Source organism: Acomys russatus, chromosome 19, assembly GCF_903995435.1.
Source record: "Acomys russatus chromosome 19, mAcoRus1.1, whole genome shotgun sequence".
Taxonomy (NCBI): domain Eukaryota; kingdom Metazoa; phylum Chordata; class Mammalia; order Rodentia; family Muridae; genus Acomys; species Acomys russatus.
In genome coordinates, this window is record NC_067155.1 from 27805087 (window position 1) to 27831997 (window position 26911).

Below are 26911 nucleotides of genomic sequence, written 5' to 3' on the forward strand. Positions count from 1 at the left end.
AGGTGGAGGACGGTCAGAGAGGCACCAGGCACAGCCGGCTGCTCTCAGTAGACAAGACCAAGTGGAGTGTGGACTAACAGGACAGAGCTCACTCACAACTTGCTCACTCACGCTTTATGTCTTGTGTCATTTCCCTTTGGAGTTGGAAGTGTTTGGAAAGTTCACAGGGATGCTGTTTTTATTTGCAGTGGGATGTGTCTTTCCCTTTATGTTGTATAGGGAGAATATTCAAGTCACACATGTTTTGAAATGTATTTTTCCCTTAATGGGGAGCAAAGGTTTTCTTAAATTGACCAACAGAATTATCTTAGACTGTATTTAAGACACACAGCCCTTTATAAAGGCTGTAGAAGGCTCAGCTCCTGCAGCGTGAGGCGCTGGCAGCGCCCCAGCCTTGGTGCAGTCGGCTGTCCTTACGTTCCTCTGGGTGACACACAGTGCCTTTAACTGAATCTTTTTCTAGTATTTTGTTGACCCTCTCAGCTATTTCAGTTGATACTAATTCCTTTTGTTTGCTTGTATTTGGCTTCAGTCAGGCAGACCCCCTGCAAGTGCTGGACCCATGAGCCCAAAGAGACTGCTGACTCACAATGGGAACCACCAGTGACGAGATGGTGCCTGTGGAGCAGGCCTCCGCCGCCTCCTCCCTAGATCCCCTGTGCTTTGAGTGTGGCCAGCAGCACTGGGCAAGAGAAAACCACGTATACAACTATCAGGGTGAGGTGGACGATGACCTCGTCTGCCACATTTGCCTTCAGCCCCTACTGCAGCCGCTTGACACGCCCTGTGGACACACGTTCTGCCACAAGTGCCTCCGAAACTTCCTGCAAGAGAAGGACTTCTGCCCGCTGGACCGCAAGAGGCTGCATTTCAAGTTGTGTAAGAAGTCTAGCATCCTGGTCCATAAGCTCCTAGACAAACTGCCAGTTCTGTGTCCGTTTTCCTCTGTGTGCCAAGATGTAATGCAGCGCTGTGACCTCGAGGCACATCTTAAAAACAGGTAGGCGCAAGGGCGGCAGCACGGGCACTGACACGTATCAATCAGAGAGTGACCACAACGACCATCGCCTGCCACATCGGGTCACCATGGTGCCTCGTGCCTGTAACCCCAGCATGGAGGTGCTGAGGCTGGGGGTGGGCGCTTGAGGCCTGCATAGGCTATATGGTGAGACCCTGCCTCCAAGAAAGAATTAAAAGACAACAAAAAGTAAAGCACCAGCAAGTACACGAACCAACCAAATAAGAGGTGCGCTAATTAAGTGGGCTTGGTCTGTATTTAGTAATATATTTCAAAACCATGAGTGTGGAAGTAAGCAAGTACCACTTAGTAACATTCTCCTCATGCCATGACTTAAACACAGGTGGGCGGCAGGCAATGGTAATGCTACATTCTTTCCACAAGGAAGTTTGGCATCAAAAAAGAAAAGAAATGTAAATATTCTTTTGTCTGTTTTATTTTCGTAAGGAAAGGCCCAGTATAAGGAAAAATTGTCCCTGAAGATTGGTATTGCAGCTTTCTGCATGGCTGGTCTCACATTGGAGTCATTTAATTACTGAAGATGCTAAGCAGCCTTCGGGGTTGTGCTTGCCTTCGACAGGCACAGCTCTGTGGGTTCCAGGCCAGCTTGCAGTTCACAGTGAAAACCTGTTTCAAACAGAACAAAAAACAAAAAGAGTGGTGAAGGGTTAAATATACCAGAGCACACTGACTGACTGACTGACAGTGGAAATGGCGGCTGTTTTGTTTTGTTTTGTTTTGTTTAAGGGAGGAAATGATTGGCTGCTTTAATTTGCTGACCTGTTGAAGGTTCTGTGCCTGACTGAATAGGAACTAGGAGTTAGGAAAATACATATTAGGGGTGATTTTTGTTCTAACAAACAATTGTTTAAAACACTAAATAATATGTGGTAAATCCTAAGTTTTTATTTTTGTAAGACTTGGCCTTTGAAATAAATTATATTACTGTGAGCCTGAGCTGGCACCAGGGCTTATGGAATAGACACTTCACAAAGTTCGATCCTTAGAACCCAGGTGGAAGGAGAGAACTGACCCACCCCACCCCCCGCACCCTCCCTCACCCCCCCCTACCCTCACCCCCCACGCCCGCACCCTCCCTCACCCCCCCTACTCCCACCCCCCACGCCCGCACCCTCCCTCGCTCCCCCACCTCCACGCCCGCACCCTCTCTCACCCCCCTACCCCCACCCCCACGCCCGCACCCTCCCTCACCCCCCCTACTCCCACCCCCCACGCCCGCACCCTCCCTCGCCCCCCCACCCCCACGCCCGCACCCTCCCTCACCCCCCCACCCCCACGCCCGCACCCTCCCTCACCCCCCCTACCCCTACCCCCACGCCCGCACCCTGGTCCATCTGCCCACACACATACACTCACTTCTGTCTGTAGGCTCACAGAGGTGACACAAGTACGTGTGCTGGTTTCCAAGCATCAGTTGAAACAACGTGTGTGGCCGTGTTGACTCCGGCATTGGCCTTGCACCTCACACTGCAGTCAGGCACAGAGTAGGTCTGCTGTAGAATGACACAAAATCATGGTGCTGAAGGAGATGAGCCTAATCCATTCACCTCACAGGGCATGGAGATTTAGAGCTAGCTAGTGCATGGTTAGGCTTCACCTTTGCTACGTCCACGTCAGTCTGCCATGGAGTCCGTGCTCTGCCATGGGAAGCAGGCGCGTTTCATGTGCATGTCACTGTACGTGTGTACTCAGTTCAAAGATGCCAAGATTATAAAGGGATCGCATGTCAGTCATTAGAAGGAATTGAGCAGTGAGAAGCTGAGGTGTGGGCCTTGAGAGCCTCATACTCTGTCGACACGCAGCTGAGGGTGAGGCCCAGTGGTAGTAGGCTTGCTCAGCCATGCAAAGTTGTGCATTAAAGGTTTTTAAAACCTGAGAAATGTGGAGATTTACAGAGAAACTGCTTGTACCCAAGAGGATAGATGCTGTTGGAAAAGCAGGGACATAGCTTTATGTTCCATGCCTCCATCACCAGCAGGCAGAATCTGAGAACCCACCAGAGACATGAATGTGCTAATCTAAGTCATGCCCGGTTGTTTATGAATAATAGTTTGGGCCTCTGTTTTTCCTATAATAATTCATTTTTTAATTAGCATACCAAATACTAGCATGCGACATCTTCATACCAGGCTTCTTTTTTGTCTATTACTAGTATATGCTCTTTTGTGTTATACCACATGCGATTCGCTGAGCAGCGTCACCTGTAGTGCACCTGCTCTTTCCAGTATCTTCAGCCCATCTTCCACGCCTAATGTTCAAAACCAGTGGAAATGAAGGTGCTTATTTGGAGGCAAGTAATCTGCACCCTCATGCCCTGGCTTCCACCAAGATTCAGAACTGTTTTTCTTTGCTCCAGTTTTCTTTGGAAGAAAAGAAAAGCACTCAGCTGGATAGGCTAAGAAGGTCTCAGCCTGGATAACCTCAGTCAACCTGTCTTTGAAGTCCGTGGACTGCTACCTCTGCTCTGGAGCTCAAGGAATTTCTTATCTCCCTCACTGCGCTCTCCCGATCTGGGTTTCTCTGTGGTGGTGGTGGTGGTGGTGCCGTCTTCGGTTTGCCTCTCCCACATCTGGCTCTGTTTGGGTGGCCCTCTCCACACCTGGCTCTGTTGGGGTGGCCCTCTCCTACACCTGGCTCTTGGAGGTTTGGGGTCCTTTTGTTTTGATCTGTGTGCACAGGTCCATGTAGAGCCAGAAGACAGCCTTGGGTGGAGTTCCTCAGTTACCAACCACCTGTTCTTTTTTTGTGTTTTGTTTGCTTGTGTTTGAGGCAGAGTCTCTCGCTGGCCAGCAAACCCCAGGGATCTGCCTGGCTGCCTGGGTCAGTAAGCCCAGCACCAGGATTATAAACATGCGCCACCACTCCTTTGTTGTTTCAATACGGGTTTGGGATCTAACTCAGATTGTCTTGCTTGCAAGGCAAGCGTTTTCCAATGTTATCTGCTCGCGGCACTGGTTTGGCTTGTTTGTCTCCAAAGAGCATTGCCCTACCTGGCCTAGAATTCACTTTATAGACCAGGCTGATCTTGAACTTAGAGAGCCACCTGCCTGTGAGATTAAAGGCATGGCCATGCCTGGCATGCTTTTTGTTTTTGTTGATGCATGATTGTGTGTGTGTGTGTGTGTGTGTGTGTGTGTGTGTATGTGTGTGTGTATGTGTGTGTGTGTAGAGAATTCACTTTATAGACCAGGCTGATCTTGAACTTAGAGAGCCACCTGCCTGTGACATGCCTGGCATGCTTTTTGTTTTTGTTGATGCATGATTTTGTGTGTGTGTGTATGTGTGTGTGTGTGTGTGTGTGTGTGTGTGTGTGTAGAGGTCTCCCATAACCAAACTGGCCCTGAGCTCTGCACAGCTAAGTTAGCTTTGAACTGAGCCCCCTGCCTGCACCTCTTAAATGCTGGGATTACAGGCATATGACACCGCACCCATCTTGGCTTTTTGTTTTTTAATGATCACTGAGGTCTGTTTATCTGGATATTTCATAATAGTGTTTTGAAGTACTTGTTGGTAGAACAAATTCAATTTGTTTTTATAGGACTTAAGAATTCCACACAAATAAACTTAGTATTGCTGTTGAGGAAAAGGCTGAAAGCCTTTGAAATCCGATCTGTGTGTGTTTGGACTATGCCTCTGCCATTCAGTTGCTTTGTGATGTTGACTTAGCTGGGCTTCAAGTGTCCCGTGCGTATTAATAGAACAGTGGTGAGGATGCAGGGCTGTGTGTGCACCCAGGATGTTAAACAGGGACATAGAACAGTGGTGAGGATGCAGGGCTGTGTGTGCACCCAGGATGTTAAACAGGGACATAGAACACTGGTGAGGATGCAGGGCTGTGTGTGCACCCAGGATGTTAAACAGGGACATAGAACACTGGTGAGGATGCAGGGCTGTGTGTGCACCCAGGATGTTAAACAGGGACATAGAGCAGTGGTGAGGATGCAGGGCTGTGTGTGCACCCAGGATGTTAAACAGGGACATAGAGCAGTGGTGAGGATGCAGGGCTGTGTGTGCACCCAGGATGTTAAACAGGGACATAGAACAGTGGTGAGGATGCAGGGCTGTGTGTGCACCCAGGATGTTAAACAGGGACATAGAGCAGTGGTGAGGATGCAGGGCTGTGTGTGCACCCAGGATGTTAAACAGGGACATAGAGCAGTGGTGAGGATGCAGGGCTGTGTGTGCACCCAGGATGTTAAACAGGGACATAGAACAGTGGTGAGGATGCAGGGCTGTGTGTGCACCCAGGATGTTAAACAGGGACATAGAACAGTGGTGAGGATGCAGGGCTGTGTGTGCACCCAGGATGTTAAACAGGGACTAGCGGCTCCTTTAGCTTCAGTTCTGTGTACCAGGCCAGGGAGGGTGGCGCCGATCTGGGCTGCTGTGGCGTGATTTTTTCTGCCTGAGCTTGCTCTGAATCGCTTGCTCCTGTGAAATTCACCTCTCTAAAGTATATGCTTGGGGGGTAGGGGTGGCGCACACCTTTATCCCAGCACTTAGGAGGCAGAGGCAGGCGGATCGCTGAGAGTTCAAGGCCAGCCTGGTCTACAGAGCTAGTTCCAGGACAGCCAGAGCTGTTACACAGAGAAACCCTGTCTCCAAACTAGATAAATAAATAAATAAATAATAATAATAATAATAGTATATGCTTCAGTGCCTCTTGTATATTCCCAGTACCAGTACCATGTATCATCTGGGTTCTAGAACATACTGACAGCTGGAAAGGGGCCTGAAACCCCTTAGCAGCTCCTTCCCATTCTCACATACCCAGACTTTAAAGAAGCTGCCCTCTGTAATTTCCCATGTTTACTTTCTGTCGGATGCTTGTTATTAAGCTGGCCAGCCTCTTGTGAGCATGGACCAAGTGAAGGTTATGTGCAGAGCAGGAACCCCAGCTAAGGAGCTGCCTCCAGCACACCGCCCTGTAGGCAGGTCTGTGGGGCACTTCCTTAATGGGCAGGAGGGTCCTGGACTGTGTGAAAGGCAGGTTGTCTGCTTCGGTTCCTGCATCCAGTTTCCTGCCTCAAGTTCTTGCCCTGACTTCTGAGCTGTAAAATGAAATAAACCCTCTCCTTCCCAGTTGTCCTTGGGTGTTGTGTTTCTCACAGGAGTAGAAAGCCAACTAGGACAGAAATGCCCGGGCACGCAGGCACGCACGCCCCCAGTGCTGGGGTGTAGGCATGCACCCCCAGACTGATACTTTTTGGTCTTGTGTCTTGCAGCACTGTGTCCTTGAGATTGAACTAGGACCTCAGCCATGTTAGACAAAAGCCCTGCCCCTGGGCCACACCCCAGCCACAGGGTCTTGTCCTTTCTCCCTTTGCAGCAGTTGGCCCTCGCTGGCCTTTTCTCTGTGGACCCCCTTCCCTGCCTTAATTAGTTTGCTGTCTTCGGCCATTGTCCCTGCTCCGAGGCTGCCATGGTCTGCTGAGCTGTGGCCATCCTGTTGAAGCATGGGTGTTCCTCAGGGTCTATCTATAGACTTCCTCCCCTGAAGCTGCCCGAAGGGACGTCATGCTCCCATGTTGTCTGTGACAGCATTTTCGTGTCTTCCTGTTCTGTGGATGGTTTCCTGTTGTTAAGCATTTGCTCTCCCTTGGGGGATGTGAGCATGCTTGCTTCTTCCTTTCTAGCTCAGACTTTTCCATGGTAAAGTTGACTTTAACTGTATTTCCTAGCTATAGGCAGGTGGTACACTCTGTGTCGAGCTGTTGGCTCAGCTTGCTCTGTTCATGTAGATCAGGCTGGCCTCTGCCCCCCTCCCACCCCCCACCCCCGAGTACTGGGATGAAAGGCTCGAGGTTACCCCTGTGACTGCATGTGTGCTGTGATAGAGTTTGGAAATTAACTCTTGAAAGGGGTTTTTTTTTTTTCATTTGAGATTATGGTCTCACTGGGTGGGCTGGGCTGGAATCTGCCTGCTTCTGCCTCCTACGTGCTGGGAGTAAAGGTGTATACCACAATACCTGGGTTTTAAAAACGTTTCAAGCATGCGTACAGAGCGCTGGGGTTCATACATATGTACATAAATAGACAACGTATGATAACATGTTATTATAGTTTGTTCTTATTCACAATCCTCCACAGCTGCCCTCCCCCTGGCTCCCTCCCCCCGGCTCCCTCCCCCGTCGAGCCCTTTCCTAGGCCATGTGCTGCCACATCATTCCACTACATGCCCATCCCCACCCCCAGGATCTCTGGTCGCCCCTTCATATCCTCCTATTACTCTGATGATGTAAATGTGCACAAGATTCTGCGCGAGTGAGTACCATACTTGTCTCCTGCATCCAGCTCGTTTGTCATTATCATCTCAGTCTCATCCATCTTTCTGCAGATGTCATGATTTCAGTTTTTCATGGCTGAGTAAAGTCTCATTGTGTATACATACCCTTTTCTTTTTTCATCATTGACGGATGTCTAGGCTGGTTCCATTTCATAGCTACTATGAATGATACACATGGAGGTGCAAGTGTCTCCGGTCAAGTACACCAAAGGTGCAAACCGAGAGCAGTGGAACTGGATTCGCTTTCTCTCTTGGTTTGTGTTTTTGAGGCGCCTCAACACTGACCGCCTGCCCCCCGCCCCACGTCGCTTCACAAATTTATGTTCTCAGAGGCACCAAGTCAAAGGCCCACACACCTCACTAGTGTTTGTTGCCACCAAACGCTTGGGTAAGAAGGACTCCGAGAGTCCTGTCTGACCTGGCCCTGGGTGGCTAAGGAAGCGCAGCACTTTTTTGAGAAATAATGGCCATTTGTGAGGGACTGTCTCTTCTTTTCATCAGCCCATTGATTCACCGATGAATTGAGAGTTTGCTGTTTAGTGTTTGCAGTTACTTAAGAAGCGCCTGGTGAAGTGTTCTTGGTAAGGCTTTCCCCGTTGTGTAAGCTCTCCCTCATTCTGTCTCCTCTACGGGGAGAACCTGCTAGCTCTGGGTTTGTGGAACTCAGGTCTGAAGCCATGTTTTCTGTCACATCGCTCTGTGGCCTCCACTCTTCCCCTTTCTGCAAAGTGGCTCTCGGATGCATGCCTCTGATTAGTCTACGTCTTTGACAAAGGCCTCATGTTCCTTGATCTCATTTTCAAAAATACTTGCCAGGAGTCTGGCGTGCTGTGCAACAGTGCAGAATGGATGCTCCGCCATGCCCCTCCATCGCAGACGGTGGGAGGCAAGAAATGAGGGAGCGGAGGTGTGTTTCCATGATCATCCTTTTCAAAACTTGGAAGCAGAATTAGAAAAAACTCAGTTTCTGGGGGAAATGTACTGCTTTCAGTTTTCACTGAATCTGTCCTGTATGTTGTGATGGCGCAAATTTTGGAATTCTTAAGTACTGTCATTGAATGCAAGCCCGTGACCCTCGGCATGTGGCCCTTGACTGACTCAGCAGCGTGTTCCACCCTTCATGCTGCAGGCTACTGGTCGCCTTGTCCAGCCAGGACAGGTCGGAGGAGTGTGTGTGCACCCTGGCCTCTTTCCTAGAAGACCAGCTAGAGGAGCTTTTGCTCAAACACGCTATTGATTTTGAGTGTCTCCTTCCCGTGCACCGAAGTAAAAGTGTGATCACAGTTCTTACAGCTCACGTAGCGCCCCCGGAGACTCTGATTTACAGGTTAGGGAAACAAACACATGTTGTCTCTTGCATTTAGCATAAGGCAGATTGGCTGGGCCTTGCTGCCAATCGTAAAGCTTCCTGTGTGTACTTGCCCACAGCGGCACACTGACATGAGAAGCCTGCAGGTGGCCACCCATGGCAGAGACACCTGGAGCACTGTTGGGCCCAGATGTCACGCCCGTTCCCTCAGTACAGGCAGCCATGACTCTCATGATGTTTCCAGGCAGCTGGTGTTTCCTGGAATATTGGCTTTTGGGTGGCGTTATCGTCTCATGTCTGCCAGGTCAAGTAGTGAGAACTTAGTTTGGGCAGAGATTGGGATCAGAACCGTGTGCTCAGTTGTGGGTATTTTAGGCTCTCTTGGTGCATAAGCAGTTGCCATCCATTTGTTAAGGGGTAGGCACACTGTTAATTAAACCCACCCACCCCTCATCCTCTGTCCAACTTTGCAACTTTTCACCCAGGTTCAATTCCCAGCACCCACGTGGCAGCTCATAACTGTGTGTAACTCCAGGATCCAACGCCTTCACACAGACATACATGCAGGCAAAACACCAATGCATATTTTTTAAAAAAATTATCTTTTGTCTTAAAAAAAATTAAAGCTTATAGCGTGCGAGCAAGACCAGAAATGGTAATGCTGGGTGAATATGGTCAGAATGCATGGTGCAGTTGGACAAAAATGTCACCTTCCTTTTCAACCCACCTGAAAACCAGCTGCTGCTGTCTCTAGGTGTCCAGGAGCCTCGCACCGGAGGGTTGATCTAGAGAGGAGGAAAACCAGCCACACTCAAACACAGATTGAGGGTGAGACTGGACCCGCTGTAACAGACCCTCCGAGCACGTCACCCCCAGAAACAGACTGCGTGGGCACTGTGCCCATCGAGCGGACCGAGGAGGCTGGCCTGGACAACCCTGCCTTCGAGGAGAGCACTGCAGCCGACTGTACGTGTACTCACCTCTCCTGGCTCATCTTGTCTCCCCTGCCTTTCCTCCACTGCCCTGTCACATGACAGTCACATTGGAGTATGGTTTGTATGCCATGTCACACATCCTGCACCATGCAGCTCTTGCTGGCTGCAGTCTAGAAATAAAGTGAGAGTCTTACCTGGAGGAAGATGGTCAGTCTGTCCCTTGTCCTCCCCCTCCCCTACTGGAATTCACAATTGTCATATGCGTGATCAGAAACACGCTTGCATCAATACCCAAGCCACAAAGCAACAGGAACAGCAAATAGTCACTATACTAAACACTGTGTGTTAATTAGATGAGCGTTTGTGACGTTAGGAAAATTTAAAAAGCAGGATAAGCCCTGAGCCCTGAAGGATGGAGGTTCAGCCAGCTACTTTGTGGCTGCAGGTACATCATCTGACTCTGCACCAGTGCTGTCCAAACACCCACCAGGCAGCACGCAAAGCCTGGGGTGTTGGCCGTTTATTTATAACTCATATTCTCTTAGAGACCCTAAGTCATCCTCCATGCCCATCCCCCATGCTCATGCCCCTCCCAACTCAGTCCACGCTCACCCGCCCCCTGCACTCACCCCATGCTTACCCCGAGCTCACCCCCAACACTGACCTTCCACACTCACCCCATGCTCACCCTGAGCTCACCCCCCACGCTCACCCTCGACACTCATACCCCATGCTCACCCCCACGCTCACCCTCGACACTCACACCCCATGCTCACCCCCACACTCACACCCCATGCTCACCCTCGACACTCACACCCCATGCTCACCCCCACACTCACACCCCATGCTCACCCCCAATGCTCACCCTCGACACTCACACCCCATGCTCACCCCCACACTCACACCCCATGCTCACCCCCACACTCACCCTTGACACTCATACCCCATGCTTACCCCCCATGCTCACCCCACACTCATACCCCATGCTTACCCCCACACTCACCCCACACTCATACCCCATGCTCACCCCCCACGCTCACCCTCGACACTCATACCCCATGCTTACCCCCCATGCTCACCCCACACTCCTACCCCATGCTCACCCCCACACTCACCCTCGACACTCATACCCCATGCTTACCCCCCATGCTCACCCCACACTCATACCCCATGCTCACCCCCACACTCATACCCCATGCTCACCCCCCACGCTCACCCTCGACACTCATACCCCATGCTCACCCCCACACTCACCCCACACTCACACCCCATGCTTACCCCCCATGCTCACCCTCCACACTCACTCCAAGCTCACCCCCCACGCTCCCCCTCCCCCATGCTCACCCCCACACTCATATCCCACGCTCACTCTCCACACTCATTCCGAGCTCACCCCACACTCATACCCCATGCTCACACCTCGTGCTCAACCCTGAGCTCACGCTCACGCTCCCCCTCCCCCTCCATGCTCACACAGTGCTTGCCACATCTGTTATGCTTTTTGCCTCTCAGGACTCAGTACCATTGTGACCTCTCTTGAGCTTCCGGGGTTTCCTCGGCCTTGTACAGTCTACTTGTTTCCTGGTCAGGCCTCTAGACACTGAAAGCCCAGTGGCTTTCTGTCAGCCTGTGGTCCCTACTGACCTGGCACATAGTAATTATGTATTGGTGGTTACTGATCACCTGCGGTAGGAGGACGCTTGTCCGACTCTAACAGTGGCATGGTCGTTGTTCACCCACAAGCTCCCGTGCGGAGCTGGAGAGATGCTGAACAAGTCGGCTTTCTCATTTGACTTGGCAGCCATACAACAGCCGCTCAGTTTACCAGAAGGAGAGATCACCACCATCGAGATCCACCGCTCCAACCCGTACATCCAGCTAGGAATCAGCATCGTGGGCGGCAACGAGACGCCACTGATAAACATTGTCATCCAGGAAGTCTACCGCGACGGGGTCATTGCCAGAGATGGACGGCTCCTCGCCGGGGACCAGATTCTTCAGGTGACAGCTCCACTACTCTGCCAGCTTGTGCCTTTTTGTTTTACAACTTAGCCAATTATAATATATATAGAGAGAGAGACAGAGACAGACACAGAGACACAGAGAGAGTGACATGGTCTTCCTATGTAGCTCTGACTGGCCTAGATACTGATAGTGTAGAGCAGGCAGGCCTAGAGCGGTCAGGCTGCGGGGTTGCGGGTGGAGCTGTCACACCCAGCTGACAGCTTTGTTGCATGTGCGTCACAACATTTCTTCCTGTGCCTGCATTGTTACTTCTCTTCTCTCACTTTAACTTTCAGTCCTGCATGTGACCGGGCACTTGGTGCAGGGGCAGGCCTCTCTGGCATGTTGGACACTGCACACTTGTGTCCTGGACTCTGGACTCTGGACTCCCAGGGCCACCCTTGACCAGGCTAGACTTTTCTTTCCCATTGCTTTATTTTACACCCAGCTTTCCGTCCATCTCGTCCCTGCATGTCTGCTTGGTCCTTCCCTTCACCTGCTCTGCGCTGGCTGAAGATGGTGTGTTGTTTTTTTTTTTTTTTTTTTTTTTTTTTTCACCATCCTGGGTATTCAGGGCTGCTCTGCATACCCGCTAGGCAGGCACTCTGCCCCTGAGGCACACCTACGTTTATACCACAGAAGGGGAGATTCAGAACTCTCACCCCATGGCGCCCTGCCAGCATCCAGCTCTGGGTTTCCAGCCACTGCTCTCCTGTCCCCCGGACCCTGCCTTAAGAATAGTATGTTAGAAGCAGGTACCCCGTCCCCAAAGTGCCAGAAGGCGTTACTGACAGGGTGGGAAAGAAAATGTCCTGTTTCATAGGACTGATGTCTCAGGACAACCACCCTGAGCATTTGAGTCACTGTGATTTAAAAAAGGGGGGGGGGATAACTTCTTTAAGGAAAAATATCATAAACAAGGGGGAAACTGCCTTCTCAGAGCCCAAGCAGGAGAGCCCGTCTTCCTCAGCCCCATTTAGTCCTTGCTGCGATCTGCCGAGGACTCCTATGTCCACCCACTATGTCCCTGCTACCTTTCTAGGCCTCCAGCACTTCATTCCATCCCATACCCTGTTTCCCCTCTCCTCCCTGGAGTCCAGCTGTGACCCTCATATACCAATGGCACTCAAGATCCAGGTGCTTCGTGTAGCCTGGCGAGACAGGGTTTCTCTGTGTAACAGCCTTGGCTGTCCTGAAACTCGCTCTGTGGACCAGGCTGGCCTCAAACTCAGAGATCCACCTGCCTCTGCCTCCCGAGTGCTGGGACTGGGATTAAAGGTGTGCACCATGACTGTCCAGCTGCAGCGTCCCTTCTTAATCAGAGCTCTTTCCTACAGTGCTCTGGGCACCATACTAGCTGCTGCTAGTCACTGAACATCCCTTCACGAGGAGGCACTGGGCAGGTCAGCCTTCCTGTGGGAAACCTCTCTCGCTCCTCAGCCGGCTCTCACCTGTGCTAACTGTTGAGCCATACTTCCCACACTGATCTGTCACACCTGTGGCACATAATCCACCCCCCCCCCCCCACTAAGGAAGGTGTTCATGCGGTTTAATTGTGCGCAGCCTTTCTCTGGTAGCTGCAACAACCCTCGTGGTCTGCTTTGTGGCGCAGATTTGTCACCGTGTAATAGAGAAGAGATATTCTGAGCCAACAAAAGAGTGAGCTTGGCTGTGACACCCTGTTGAGAACAGCCACATCCCTTAACCTGACACCTCAGGCACTTCGCTGTCCCTAAGGGATCTCCAGGTGTGGGGGCGCATTGGCCTGGCTGCAGGGCAGCGGGGACTGGGGTTCACTGTTGTTCTTGGCCTCAGTGTGATCTCTTTAGTCCTCAAGACCCACACCCTTCTGTGGCCACTGCCACGGCTGGCACAGACTGAACTTATAGATTGCATCTGAAATTTGACTTCTGATCTGTCGTTTCTATGTACAGTATCTTTGCTGTCACTTTACAGCAGTACTCTGGCTGCCCACGGCTGGCCATGCTAAAGACGCTTCCCCGCATTGCGCGATCCTAACCTCTGCCCTGTGTTTAGAGAGACTCTTACCGCTGTTTCCCCCGTGCAGCCCTCCCAGACATCTCGCCACCGTGGTCTTTACTGCAGCCCTCATACGGTTCTTGCTCTGCATCTGGCCTTTCTAGCAGTAACTTAAGTGTATGCTCTGCTTCCTGTTTTAACGTGTGCTGATTGAAATTCCTTGTACAGTAAGGCGGTTCATTCGCAGACTAGTGAGCTCCTTGTACCTTACTAAGCATGCAGTTAGGGGGAGTAACGGGATTTTTCCACATTAAAGTACACACAGGCATGTGTACACACCCACACATGTGTACACACGCACATGCACACACATGTAGGGAACCTGTGCTCTCACAGCTCTATGCAGCTCTGCAAAGACTCATATGCAGCCTGTTGAGCAATTTTAAAGGAAAAAATTATAATTATGCCAACATTAAAAGTGACACAGCTTTTAGAACATTAAAAGTAAATAATTTTAGTTTGATCAGAAACAACAGTTATTCACATCATGTGAATTAACAACAAAAGCCATATTTAGTGAACATACACAATAGAGTTTACTATTTGTGCTCTTTTTACAAAACCTGAAACAGTATGTCCCAGTCTGCTTTCTCTGGGTCTCACTGGCTACCATGCATTCATGGAGAAGGAGCCGAGTATCTGCCGTCCTGCTTTACAAAGAAAGGCTGCATGCTTGCGTGTCTCTCAAAAACAGCTGTGTTTCAGCTGGGCATTTTGTCCTTTGTGACTGTCTGAAGGTGGAAAACGGCAATAACCAGCTCTTAGCTGAGCAGCTAAAGTGACGACGGGCCCATGGGTCCTGCCAGCCTGGTTTCTAAAGATGCCTTGGAGTTCTGGTCTTGTCCAGTGTTAGATATTGGTTCTGTCAAAATCTCGGAATGGCTGCTGTTTGCACAAGTGTTATCAACATGGGAGAATAGTAAGCTCGTGTGTAATGCCTGCAGATTTGATGTCTGGGTTTAAAAAGGTATTCATAGACCAAAACCAATAAAATTCAAGGTCATACTGTTAGAAACTACCAAACCCAGAAAATAATAGAAGAAAGCCAACAGCCCAGATCCAGCGAAACAGAGCTGCCCTTTGCAGCTGTGTACAAAGGGGAAGGCCATGGTTATGTAAACGTCTGTGGACAGCCTTGAGGAGCCCTGTGCTCACACATTCCTGACTCAGGGTTGTCCCATCAAAGGTGGTCAGAGAACACCAGCTTTATCTCAGATGGATTCAGAGCACTAATTGTGATAAATACGAAAATTATACTCACCTCCTAGGTGGATAATTGAAGCTGGACTATTTTTCTAAGTGATGTTACATGTTCAAAGATCAGTCACTGTAATTGTATCAGGGCTGTCCATTCTCATGATTACAAGAATATTGAATTACACTCAGCATATTAAACATGTATTATATGTACATGCTCACGATTACAGTGGAATTGTAATTATATACTTTAAATATCACTCAGAATGTACAACTCTTTAAAAAATAAAATGCTTTATTTTATCTGAAGTAAATGTGTTTCATTAGGCAAAGCAGGTTTGAAATCCCAGAGCCCGAGCCCATGAGCCATCAGTGCTGTGCTGGTTGTGAGTTCGCCCTGCCGGGATGGGGTCTGCCCCTCTGCACTGCTCCTGTGAAGTAGAGGAGACACAGATGGGTTCCGTATTCCCAGAAGTTATCAATAAGAAACTAGCAGGACCAAGGACTGTACTCCCAGAGTGTCGCCAACGCCAGCGTTCCGACTACTGTTCAACAGTGCTGTTAGTTCATTTTAAATCCGATTCTGTAAAGTCGTTAGAGTGGCTTTCTTTGTAGGTAATGGATCCATTTTCTCCATACTGGCTTCCTTTGGAGATGTCATCTAGACATTTCTGCAAGTTAGGAAAATAACATCTTGTCATGCATTGGTCAGAGGAGGTTTTTTTTTTGTTGTTCCTTTGTCGTTTCAGGTAAACAACCACGATATCAGCAACGTGTCCCATAACTACGCTCGGGCTGTGCTTTCCCAGCCTTGCAGCTCGCTGCACCTCACCGTGCTTCGGGAGAGGCGCTTTGGCAGCCGAGCAAACAGCCATGCTGACGGCAGCGCGCCGCCCCGGGACGAGGTCTTCCAGGTGCTGCTCCACAAACGAGACTCAGCCGAGCAGCTCGGCATTAAATTAGTCCGAAGGACAGACGAGCCGGGTGTTTTTATTCTGGACCTTCTGGAAGGGGGGCTGGCAGCCCAGGACGGCAGGCTCAACAGCAATGACCGGGTGCTGGCCATCAACGGGCATGACCTAAAGCATGGGACCCCGGAGCTCGCAGCCCAGATCATCCAGGTGAGTGCCCAGCGGTGAGACGGGTGTCGCACGGCACATAACCATGGCCATCTGTGGGTGTTTCTTTGGAAGAAAGGCTTCAGAGCCCACAGTATTACATATGACCTCCCTTAAATAGGACTTGGGGTTTGGGGGGGTTGCTGTTCTTGTTGATGGCTGTTTAGCTGAAACCCATGTCCCCCATGTGCTTTGGATTTTCTGTTTGTACAGTGTAGGCACGTCTGCTTTACGTCATTTCAAGAGAGCCAGTGAGGGCTTACTTCAACCAATAAGCTTGTCAAAGCAGTTTTCAAGGAAAGTTGAAGTGCTGCTTTGGGCTCTCGGGGACTAACAGTCATGGCAGTGAGTGTGTATTGTAAGAAAAACCTGCTAGCCCCTGGACACCTCCCACAGCGCAGTGGAATCAGCACAGTGGGGCTGTGACTGTTAGAGTCTGACTGTCACCTCAGCATTTGCTTGTCAGACCTGGGATGCTGCTGATGACCGGGCAAACGGTTTATAGCACACTGTTAAAGTCCTCTGTCACTTACTTCCAATCAGACAGCCAAAAACAAAGCAATTCTTTGTTCTAATTATTAGATGTTGTTTGTGTGTGTGTGTGCATGTGTGTGTGCATATGTGTGTGTGTGTGCATGTGCGCGCACGCGCCCATGTGCATACCCGTGTGTGTGTGTTCGTGTGTGCCTGTGCCTTCCATGGTGCACATGGCAATCAGAGGACAGCTACAGTAGCTGCTTCTCTTCTTCCACCGTGGAGGGCCCGGGGGTTGAACTCAGATCGGGCGTTGACAGCAAGTGCCTTTCCCTCTTGAGCCACCTTTCCAGCCCATAAAGGAACGTCTTAACTTCCTGCCATTGTTGATTTAACCACAGGCAAGGTTTCCACTTAAGGCAGGCCATCAAGCCTTCCACTGGAGCAATAGTGAAGTGGGGTTGTGGTGCTGACGGAAGAGAGGCATCGGGTACATCAGATGTACTTTAAAAAGCAAGGACAGCGCGACCTTACGTGTAATATGCACGTGAACCTCCATGTTTAAAATAAGTCTTACTCTTGTTAAATTTATAAACTGGCACAAAAGAATTTAACTCTTAAAGGTGGGCGTGCACAGGCCACACGTCTCTCTGTGTGTGTGTGTGTGTGTGTGTGTGTGTGTGTGTGTGTGTGTGTTTCAGTGTCAAAGATTTGAAAACATTAGCCTGCCTTTGAAAAACATTAGCCTATGACCTTCTTAGGTTATGACCTTCCTGCCACCATGAGGCTTTGGTTCAGGGACTGATTAGTACATGGAAAGTTAACCGTGTCCCCAGCCGTTGTGTGCTTGTAGCATCCCTGGGGCTGCGGCAGGAGCCGCTGGCCTGGGTTACTTAACAAGAACTTGCTGTGATGAGAGACAAGAGGAGGGTTCCACTAACGGTCTGGAAGCTGCAAAGTCATCTGTGACGGTTAGTGACGAGCGTGTCTTCTCCAGGCCAGCGGAGAGCGGGTGAACTTAACAGTCGCCAGACCAGGGAAGCCCCAGCCCAGCAACGGCAGCCGTGAAGCCGGAGCGCACAGCAGCAGCCAGCACCATGCTCAGCAACCTGCCCACAGCCGGCCGAGCTCGCACAGGGTGAGGACCAGCCTCTCCTTTAGTTCCTAGCACCCTCTGAGGGTCGCTGTTGCAGACTAATAAAGTGTAAGGGTGGGCTTCTCGTGTGCCTGCCAGTAGTAGCACCATGTGAAGTGGTTGGGGGTTTTTGGTTTTGTTTTTGGCTCTTTTGACTTTTTTGTGTTGCTGTTTTGTTTTTTAATGCTGAAATGTGGGCTGTCATTCTGTTGGAAGGCTGAGCCTACGCTTCTGGGGTGTGAAATCTAAGAGCGCCCCCCCCCCCAAGTCATTCTGTGTAGTTTCTTGTCAAGAAGGCTTCCTCTGTCAAGTGACAAGAAGTGACACTCCAGGAAAATCCACGTGCTTGTTAGTGCTACTTGTAAGCAGGTGCTTCTCAGGTTGCTGGTTTAAATGTGATCGTTGGCTTTATGATTGGCTTCATTCACAGGCCAAGCAGTGGTGGCACACGCCTTTAATCCAGCACTTGGGAGGCACAGACAGGCAGACCTGAGTTCAAGGCCAGCCTGGTCTACAGAGTGAGTTCCAGGACACACGCCTTTAATTCCAGCAGAGACAGGCGAATCTATGGTTCCGAGGCTAGCCTGGTCTATGGAGTGAGTTCCAGGTGAATGAGGACTCATAGTGAGGCACAATCTCAAAAGCAAAGAGCTTTGTCCTCAGGAGTACAACGTAGAACCCCGTGTGGCCTTGTCTGCTGTGCCTCCTCCAGCTGCATGGGTCGGGTCACGTTCCAAAGACTCTCCTTTCCTATCTAGGATCTCACTCAGTGTGTCACGTGCCAGGAGAAGCACATCACTGTAAAGAAGGAGCCACACGAGTCCCTTGGGATGACGGTCGCGGGGGGCAGAGGGAGTAAGAGTGGTGAGCTGCCCATCTTTGTGACAAGTGTACCACCCCATGGCTGCCTTGCACGAGATGGCCGAATCAAGAGAGGTAAGGCGGTCAGAATTACTGTGTTTCGGGTTAAGCATGACTTCTTAAGTCTTTTAAAGTGTCCTTGTTAGAAAGCACGCTATGTTTCTGTAAGGTTGCAAAGTTAACCCTGATGATGGTCCCTGACTGCAGCTCCTCAGACTTGGCCGCTTTTCATCTTGGCATGGAGCCTGTGAGATGCTCACACCTCCAGCTGCGGCAGATAACCCTGAAAGCTGTCTTCCGGCCTAGAGCAGATGCCATGGGGAGTGTGCAGAAGACTTGAGAGGAGGCAGCAGAGGACAGACTTTAGAGAGAACTCCTTCACGTGTCGTGTTCCCGCTCTGGTCTGTCACTGCCGCGATAGACTAGCAGTCTCTCTTCACACGGGAAGAAAGCTGAAGCTGAAAAGTTAGTTTCTCAGGAATGAAGGAAGTCGCCACTAGTTCTCAGAGGTGGGGCCCAGACGCCCTCTGACTGCTCTCAGTGGTCTACAGTCATGGTGGTGCTGCCTGGCGGTCAGCGCTCTAAAGTGCAGCTGTGCTCTGGCAGGGATTGAGTGGAGGATAGAGTCCATTTCAATAAGGCTACTGTGTTTTAAAAGTTATTTGTCCAATTGTAGAATTTGGTGACATTTCAGTTCCTCCATGGTTCGTTTTGTTTTTTGATGTGTGTGTGCGCATGTGCATGTGCCTTCCAAGTTTTTTTTAAATCCACAGCCATTTGTTTATTTTAGTAATGCTTTCAAAAATTGGGTTATACAAAATAACAGTCCAAACCCCGCCTTTCCTCAAGGATTATACAAAAGGACTGTTTTAGTGGCAGCCACTCCTCATAAATGGAGAGTCAAGCTAGTGTGGCTCGTGTGTTCTCGCTGCGTGCTCTGTGCTCAGGTCCCTGCTGCTCTGCCTCCACCCTGGTCCACTCTACTCCCACCTGGATCCTAGCAGTCAGTGACGCGTTACAAGCTGCAACCGGCTGCGCTTCGGGTCACAGAGCAAAACATCCACAGTGCAGTATAGGCGGGCGCTCTGCACTGTATGTTCCTTCTGCCCGTAAACGTGTGACCGAGACATCCAGGGGTCTGAGTACCGTAGGAAAAGAACCAACAGCGGCCATTTCCCCTTGACTTAGTGATGTGCATGTAACTCAAAATGTTGTATGAGGTCTTCTTATTTATTGACTTATTCTCTCGTGCAGCACGTTCCAATCAAAGTGCTCCCTTCTCCACTCCTCTCCCCCAGGGCCACTCTTCCTTGGTTTTTCTTTCAGAAAAGAGCAGGCCTCCCAGGGATATGAGCGAATCACAAACCAGGGCTGGGAAAGGCAATCCAGGTGGAGGCAAAGGAGTCAGACACCCCAACTCCCACTTGTAGAAGTCCCACACCACCACCAAGCTGCACAACCCTAACATTTACCTGCAGGGGACATAGCAGAGGTCCCTGCGTGTGCTGTGATTCTGTGGTCATGTTCGTCTGGTGTGCTCACCCCTCTGGCTCCTACCCTCCTTCCTCCCCCACTTCCTTGGGGTCCCCCGAGCTCGAAGGGGGAAAGGCCTGATGGACATGTCCTGTTGAGCTCTGTCTCCACCTAAGGTTCGGCTGTGTCTGCTCTGTCAGCTGCCAGAGGCCCTCTGGAAGGACAGTTGCGCTAGGCACCCACTGGAGTTCTGCAGCCGGAGTGCCTCTCCCAAGTTTTCAATACTGAGAACCTGATGCTTTAATAACCTGAAAGATTAGCAGGGTGGTGGTGGTGGCACGCACTTTAAATCTCAGCACTCCAGAGGCAGAGCCAGGCACATCTCTAAGTTTGAGGCCAGCCTGGTCTACAGAACAAATTTGAGGCCAGCCTGGTCAACAGAACAAGTTGGTAGACAGCCAGGGCTACACAGAGAAACCCTGTCTTGAACAGCAAAACAAAACAAGCTCTAAAAGGTAGGTGATAAATAAAAAGGAGGTTTTCCGTAGCCACTGCAGCCCCAGTGTCCATCACCAGAATTGTTCTGGCCTCTCTACCCCTCGGTCCTCTGTGGTCCCTGCATCCCTTTCACATTGTGTTACTTGTGAGGCCAACAAACCTGCTGTTCCCTTCAAGCAAGGGAAGATGTTCAAATCACGTTTTATTTCCTGAAGTGGTCCGAATATGACTGCTCTCATATTCCAGCATGGTGCCCTGAGTGGGGCTGTTTCATGTATAAAATTGTGTGATGTTAATTGGAATCTGTTAAAAAGTTGTTTCTAAAGCAGAGGATCAAATGAACTGTGGCGCTCTCTGAAGCTCAAAGAAGAGAGGCCGGCGCACTCACCCCACACACAGCCCTCACAAGGTGACCAGGCCACGGCCTTTCCTCCATAGTCTGACACTGTTAGGAGTTTTGAAATATTTTCTGTGAACTGTAAAAATTGTCCTTGGTGGTTCAAAGATGCACAAATAAGTAGAAACCCATCTTCACCGCATCCTAGCTCTTGAAACTGACCTGTTGGTTGTTGGCAAACCGGGGGCTTCGTGGGGGTCACATGGTGCCCGGGTCATCTTTCTGGCTTTCCCGACCGTGCAGGTGACGTGCTGCTGAATATCAACGGCATTGACCTGACCAGTCTAAGTCACAGCGAGGCAGTGGCCATGCTCAAGGCCAGCGCTGCGTCTCCAGCCGTCGTCCTCAAAGCCCTGGAAGTCCAGATTGTGGAGGAGGCAGCCCAGGCCTCCGAGGAGCAGCCGAGCGCGGTCAGTGAGAATGAGCACGACGCCAGCTGGTCCCCGTCCTGGGTCATGTGGCTCGGGCTGCCGAGGTACTGTGGAGCGATCCTTCTGCTTGGTTACCTCACCCAGCGGGGGGGGGGGGGGGGAAAGGGCGCAAACTGGGCAAAAGTGCATCAGATTGTAAGAGCGAGTTTTAGGTAGACTTAGTAACAACTAAGCTAAAAAGATTGGTATCTACTTGTGAAAAGAAGACGGTTCCCATTCAGGGCAACAGTGATTTGGTTTGTTGTAGTGTTGGGGGCATGGGGTACACTAGTACACACGCTGGGACCACAGGCGGCACACCTTGTCCTCTCTGTGGGGTCTGGCAGTCCAGACTCAGGCCCTCACACCTGCACAGCAGGCATTTACCCACTGAGCCAACTGTTTTTGAAAAGGCAGAATTGTGGCTTTTTGAGACAGGGTCTCACTCTGTAGCCCAGGCTAGCCAAGAACCTATGCACATTTGGTAAATAGGCACTTAGACGTCAGTCTGTATTAGACAGAAGAGGCATGGCCAGTGAGATGCTCCGGCTGCCTGATAGGGGCCATGGAGACAGTGGGGTGCTTGCCTTTCTCCAGATGGCCGGTGTTAGCTGTTGAGCCAGGAAGAGCATTTGTTACTATGGTTATTTGTGTCTGACGTAGTTTAGATTCTCATTATCTATAAAAAGCATTGTGAAACATATTTGACTATTAGCCAAGTATGAAGCTGCGGGTTCTTAAATAAAAATAAACCAGAAACTGCAGCAGTTTCTGAGTCATGTGACTCCCGTGGGGTAACTTGGAGCAAGAAGCTTCGTGGAGCGCCGTCACATGATGTTCTGTCTGCTTGTTCATAACCCAGCTTGCTGGCTTGCTCCCAGTTTTTGCTTCTGTTTTTAATTGCTAGGCCTAGAACGTCTGTTTTACTGACAAGGCAGGACCTTATGAAGTGACATTGGTAATAGCGAAAATGATTTCTTACATCCACCGTGTTTCTCAGAGGCACTGGCTGTTCTTGCCGAGGACCCTGGTTTGGTTTCCAGCATTTCCACGCAGCTCACAACCATCTGTAACTACATACAGTTCCAGAGGATCCAAGACCCTCTTCTGGTCCCCACTGACACTGTACATATGTGGTACACATACACACATGTAGGAAAACACCCATACATGTAGAATAAAAGTAAATCCCTTTAGAAAAATAAATTAGATGGTTATTATCAAACTCCTGAGAGCTGCTGTGTAAACTAGGGCCTCACAACCCCTGGTCAGCTGTGCCTGGCTAGTCCATCATTCCTGAGTGCCTGGCAGAAGAGGGTGGGAGCCGGAGGCACACCGAACTCTGTTAATTAGAGGCCAGCCTGGTCTACAAAGAGAGTTCCAGGACAGCCAGGGCTACACAGTGGGACCTGTCTCAAAAAACAAAACAACAACAAAATTAGGGTAGCTGTGTGTGCTCAGTGTGCTGCCTCGGGTAGTGGGTCAGTCAGAGTAGCGACCTCCTAGAAGAATCCCATGGCCCTGGTGTTCCCTTCAGTTGTCTTTGTGCTGGACTAGCTTGGGGGTTTGCGTGTTCTCTCTTCTGTTTGTACCATTTTATGGTTCACCAGGCATAGAAAAGACTTGTGTTTGTTGTCTATGTGCACCTGTCTGTGTGTGCCTGTCTGAACGTCTCTGTGTGTGCTTCTGTCTATGGGTATCTGTGCGTGCATGTGTGTGTGTGTGTGTGTGTGTGTGTGTGTGTGTGTGTGTGTGTACACCTGTCTGTGTGTATCTCTGTGCCTGTCTGTGTGTGTGTGTGTGTTGTGTGTCTGTGTGGTATGGAGGCTATTAGGATCAGCATCATCTGTCTTCCTTGATTTTTGAGGCAGCATCTCTCACTGAGCCGTTTAGGCTTGTAGTGATCTGGGATGCACCTAGCTCTGCTGCCCTCCCTGTGCCCCAGCCCTGGGGTCACATGTGGGCTTGCCCCATGTCTGGCCTTTTTAAGTGGATTCTGGGAACCAAACCCAGGTCCTCCAGCTTCCTCGGCGCACACATTGCTAAGGAGGAGCAGCAGCACTGTAAGACACATGGTTAGCTGTATGGCTGCCTGTTCTGAAGGCTGTGTGTGGGTGACAGGGTGGCAGCTGCTGTCCCAGGAGTCCTCTCTCCTGCACTGCCCTGGTGCAGCGGACACTGGCCTGCATGCTATAAATGACAGAGAGCCATGAAGGTGGGGGTCTAGGCAAGGGTCTAGGCCTTGGTCCCTGCTCTTTGCTACCGTGAGCTAGGAGTTCCACACCTGCCACGCTGTTTTACTAACCAGCTCCATTCGGAAATCCTTTCCAGTGGATTAGGAAGCAGAAAGCCTTGCCTTCGATCTAAAACACCTGATACTTGCCTCGTTGTGTGACAACAGCAACATAAAGAAGGATGGTCTCCCTGCAGTCTGAGGCTGCGCTGTGACAGAGGAGGGAGTGCTGCATCTGATGAGGCAGCGTGAGGCCACTGGCCTCCTGCCATCCTGAGGAAGAGAGATGGTGCTGGAGCTCAGCACATGTCCTCCCTCATCCCTGGGATGGCGGCCCTCCCTCTGTAGGAACACCTTCACAGACATGCCCCAGGTGTGTCTCCCAGGTGGTGTCTGACCCTGTCACGTTGACGATGAAGATCACTGCACATCGATTTCACTTAATATAAAAGGATTTTCACTATCACTTATTTTCAAACTCTTTCTCACCACTCAGTCCCAGATGCATACAGCTCTGGATTTATACTTAGATGTTTCCTCCCTCCCTGGTCAGCATCCTATAAGCCTCCTCCCTATGTTTGTGTCTTCACTTGGCAAGTAAAGCCCAAGAAAAGCTGCAGAGAGTAAGCCTATCCAGCGCTGCACCCACGCTAGAGTGATAACACAGACAGGGCTGGTACCGCGTACCCAGCGCGCCTGGGCTCTGGGTTTGATCGCTAGTGCACGCACACACTCACGCACACACACACAGAATCAGAGTCAAAGGGAAGTAAACTAATGCTTCCCCATGCATGCTGTGACAGAGATGAGCCAAGTGAGAAGCCTCCATGTTGGTTCTGTCATGTTTCACAGCGCCCTTCATAGCTGCCATGATATAGTCCTACGAAGAAGCTCCTTGGGAAGCTGGGGCTTCAGCATTGTGGGCGGCTACGAAGAGAACCACACCAACCAGCCCTTCTTCATCAAAACCATCGTCCTGGGGACCCCTGCCTACTACGACGGGAGGTTAAAGTAAGTGCCGCCCTCGGCAATGGCGTACATCCTGTTTCTCACACTGGACACAATCTTGCTGAGGGCTCAGCACTCGTGCTCACTCTCGGTTTTATAAATAGTGATATTTCAACACAGCCTCGCTCATCCGTGTAGTCACCGTCTGTGGGTACTTCCACCCAAGGCTAAGGTGTGGCCGGGGGCGGGGGGCTGTACAGATGAGCCACACACCTGAAATACTTCCTGGCCCATCCCTGAGTGACTCTGCTGTATACTTCCTTCGCCATTCTTGTCCCTTAGAGCTCTGTGTTATTTATGGAGTGTGTTGCAGAACAACAGTGACCTCTGAGCATGTCCGTCCAGCTGGTGCAGGTCTGATCCTGCCTCCGATGAGCCCCATCATTTTTCCCAGGGCTCAGTGTGTTTGTGTTCTTGTGTGAGCTCCAGGAATGAGCAGCCATAGCAGTGCCCTGCGTGTAGTGAGTTCTCAACAATGGCTGGACATGTCCACCTGCCTTAGAGCTGTCAGGCAGGACACAGAGCGCTGTCTACTTGTTTATTTCGGTTGGGGGAGGGGGTGTGCCTACTGCAGGTGCCCATGGAGGCCTCAGAGCCCCTGGCACTGGAGTTACAGATAGTGGTGAGCTTCTTGGTGTGGGTGCTGGGAACCAAGCTCAGGTCCCTCAAAAGAGCAAGGTGCTCATACCACGAGCCATCTCCCCAGCCTCGCTGTGGTGCTTGTCAGAGGGATGGACACAGCGAGTGGGGCTATTCTTCGTGACCTTAAGTCCCCCTCAGTTATGGGAAGGGCTGGTTTTGATTTGGCAAAGGAGAGACTTGCAACATTTCTCAGAGTTGATGAGACTCTCGGCTGGTGACAGTGATTTTGATGCTAAGCCACTGGGGCCGTGTGTGTGACGCCATTGAGATAATGACACCACACTTCTGCTTCTCTTTGTGCCTTGTCCAGATGTGGAGACATGATTGTAGCCGTAAATGGCCTGTCGACTGTGGGCATGAGTCACTCTGCTCTGGTGCCCATGTTGAAAGAACAGAGGAACAAGGTCACTCTGACCGTCATCTGCTGGCCTGGCAGCCTCGTCTAGACTGTCCACGTTGGTTTCCAGTCTTGTTTCTTCCTGCAGGCTCTTGAAGGAGGCGCCTCCTGTGACGTTTCCACACAGCTGCAGACACAGGGCCAAAGCGCTAAAACCACCCCATGTTTCCTCTTTGCTCGGAAGTCGGCTCCCACTGGCCCCCGGGGCTCTCAGTGGCCACCCTCTGTGGTCCTGCTCACAGCCTGCCAGGACTGTCACCCGGATGGATGAGAGTGGCTTCTCCACCTGCAGAAGCTCGGTCATCAAACCTGTGACAGCGACAACTTCCCTGGCCTGGAAACAGTGCTGCAAGCGGATGCGGCCCAGTGTTCCTCATCTCCCATTGGTGCCAACATTTCAAGACTTTTTATACCGTTTATAAAGTGACTTTTTAGTTTGTTTCTACTTTAATCCTCAGTACTCAAATGAAGACATAAATCTGACAGCGCTAACGAGACTTTGTTTAAAATACTGTGGTTAGCGTAGTAGAGAGTCAAAAATAACGCTCTTCAGGGACAGAGCAGCCTGGGAGGTGACTGTCCCAGAGCTGGCAAAGCTGCGTTGTTGCTGGAATGGCCCAGAAGCACGAAGGTTCTTTTCCAAAGGAAGCTTTGTTACGTAGGAAAAGTTCAAAGATGTTTTTCTAAAAGTCATTTCTAGGGTTTATATTTATCAGCAATCTTGTCGGAGATGTTTTTGTGATTTATGCAGTTGAACTAGGTGATTAAAAACCATTACTGTGTTAACCACACACATATGCAGTATGTTGAAGGGGAGCCTTTGGTTTTTATTCCTACATGTCTTAGAAACCCTTAGTTTCCCCAAGAGACCAAAAAGCTCTGTTTTTGTTTTTAAATCTGAAGTAGTAGGTTTTAGATGTTAGTATCTTTGGCTGTTGGTCACTAAACTTTTTTTCTCTTTCTTTCTTTCTTTTTTTTTTTTTTTTGAAAACTATGTCCTTTATTCAACACAGTCACCTCTTAGAAGGCATAATGAGAAAGTAAATAAGAGGGAAAAATACCTTTACCTGGTTAATATATATACTTGAAAAGTTTCATTTAGAAACCTAGTTCAAAATCAGAGCTGACTGACAAGGGTAAGGCGCATTGATAATCATACGGGCTGCTGGTGCCGGGGCATGGGCTCGGTTCTTTAACAGTGCATTGCCGGGCTCTGGATCCACCTCACTGATTATGCCAGTTAAACTTATATTTTTTTAAAAATCTCTTTGTGATAAATAAGAATTGGCAACAAGAGTTGCTGCCAGCTTGTACTTAGAGCTCTGCGTGGTCACCCTGCAGCCAGCCCACCGAGGGAGGGGTGTCCCAGGTCTGACACTGAAGTGCAGTTGATGTGAAAGTGTCTCCTGCTTCCCAAATACAGTTTTGTGACCAACCTTGCTACTTTGTAAAGAC

The 26911-nt window shown here is 50.3% G+C and overlaps 1 protein-coding gene across 1 annotated transcript; it reads left to right on the top strand.

Moving 5' to 3' along the window:
* The first annotated feature begins 520 nt into the window (after positions 1 to 520).
* Positions 521 to 26343, top strand: Lnx2 (ligand of numb-protein X 2). The gene is made up of 9 exons (XM_051162872.1): positions 521 to 1000; positions 9389 to 9600; positions 11371 to 11570; positions 15560 to 15931; positions 17400 to 17540; positions 18296 to 18473; positions 21010 to 21241; positions 24262 to 24420; positions 25370 to 26343. Exons 1-9 carry the CDS (start codon positions 591 to 593, stop codon positions 25503 to 25505), a joined length of 2040 nt encoding a protein of 679 aa, XP_051018829.1. The 5' UTR covers positions 521 to 590; the 3' UTR covers positions 25506 to 26343.
* Positions 26344 to 26911: the final 568 nt, after the last annotated feature.

Coding starts and splice junctions, on each gene's coding strand:
- Lnx2 (XM_051162872.1), top strand. CDS start 591: ATGGGAACCACCAGTGACGAGATGGTGCCTGTGGAGCAGGCCTCCGCC. Junction 15,932..17,399: donor TCGCAGCCCAGATCATCCAG/GTGAGTGCCCAG, acceptor TGTCTTCTCCAG/GCCAGCGGAGAGCGGGTGAA. Junction 21,242..24,261: donor ATGTGGCTCGGGCTGCCGAG/GTACTGTGGAGC, acceptor CATGTTTCACAG/CGCCCTTCATAGCTGCCATG.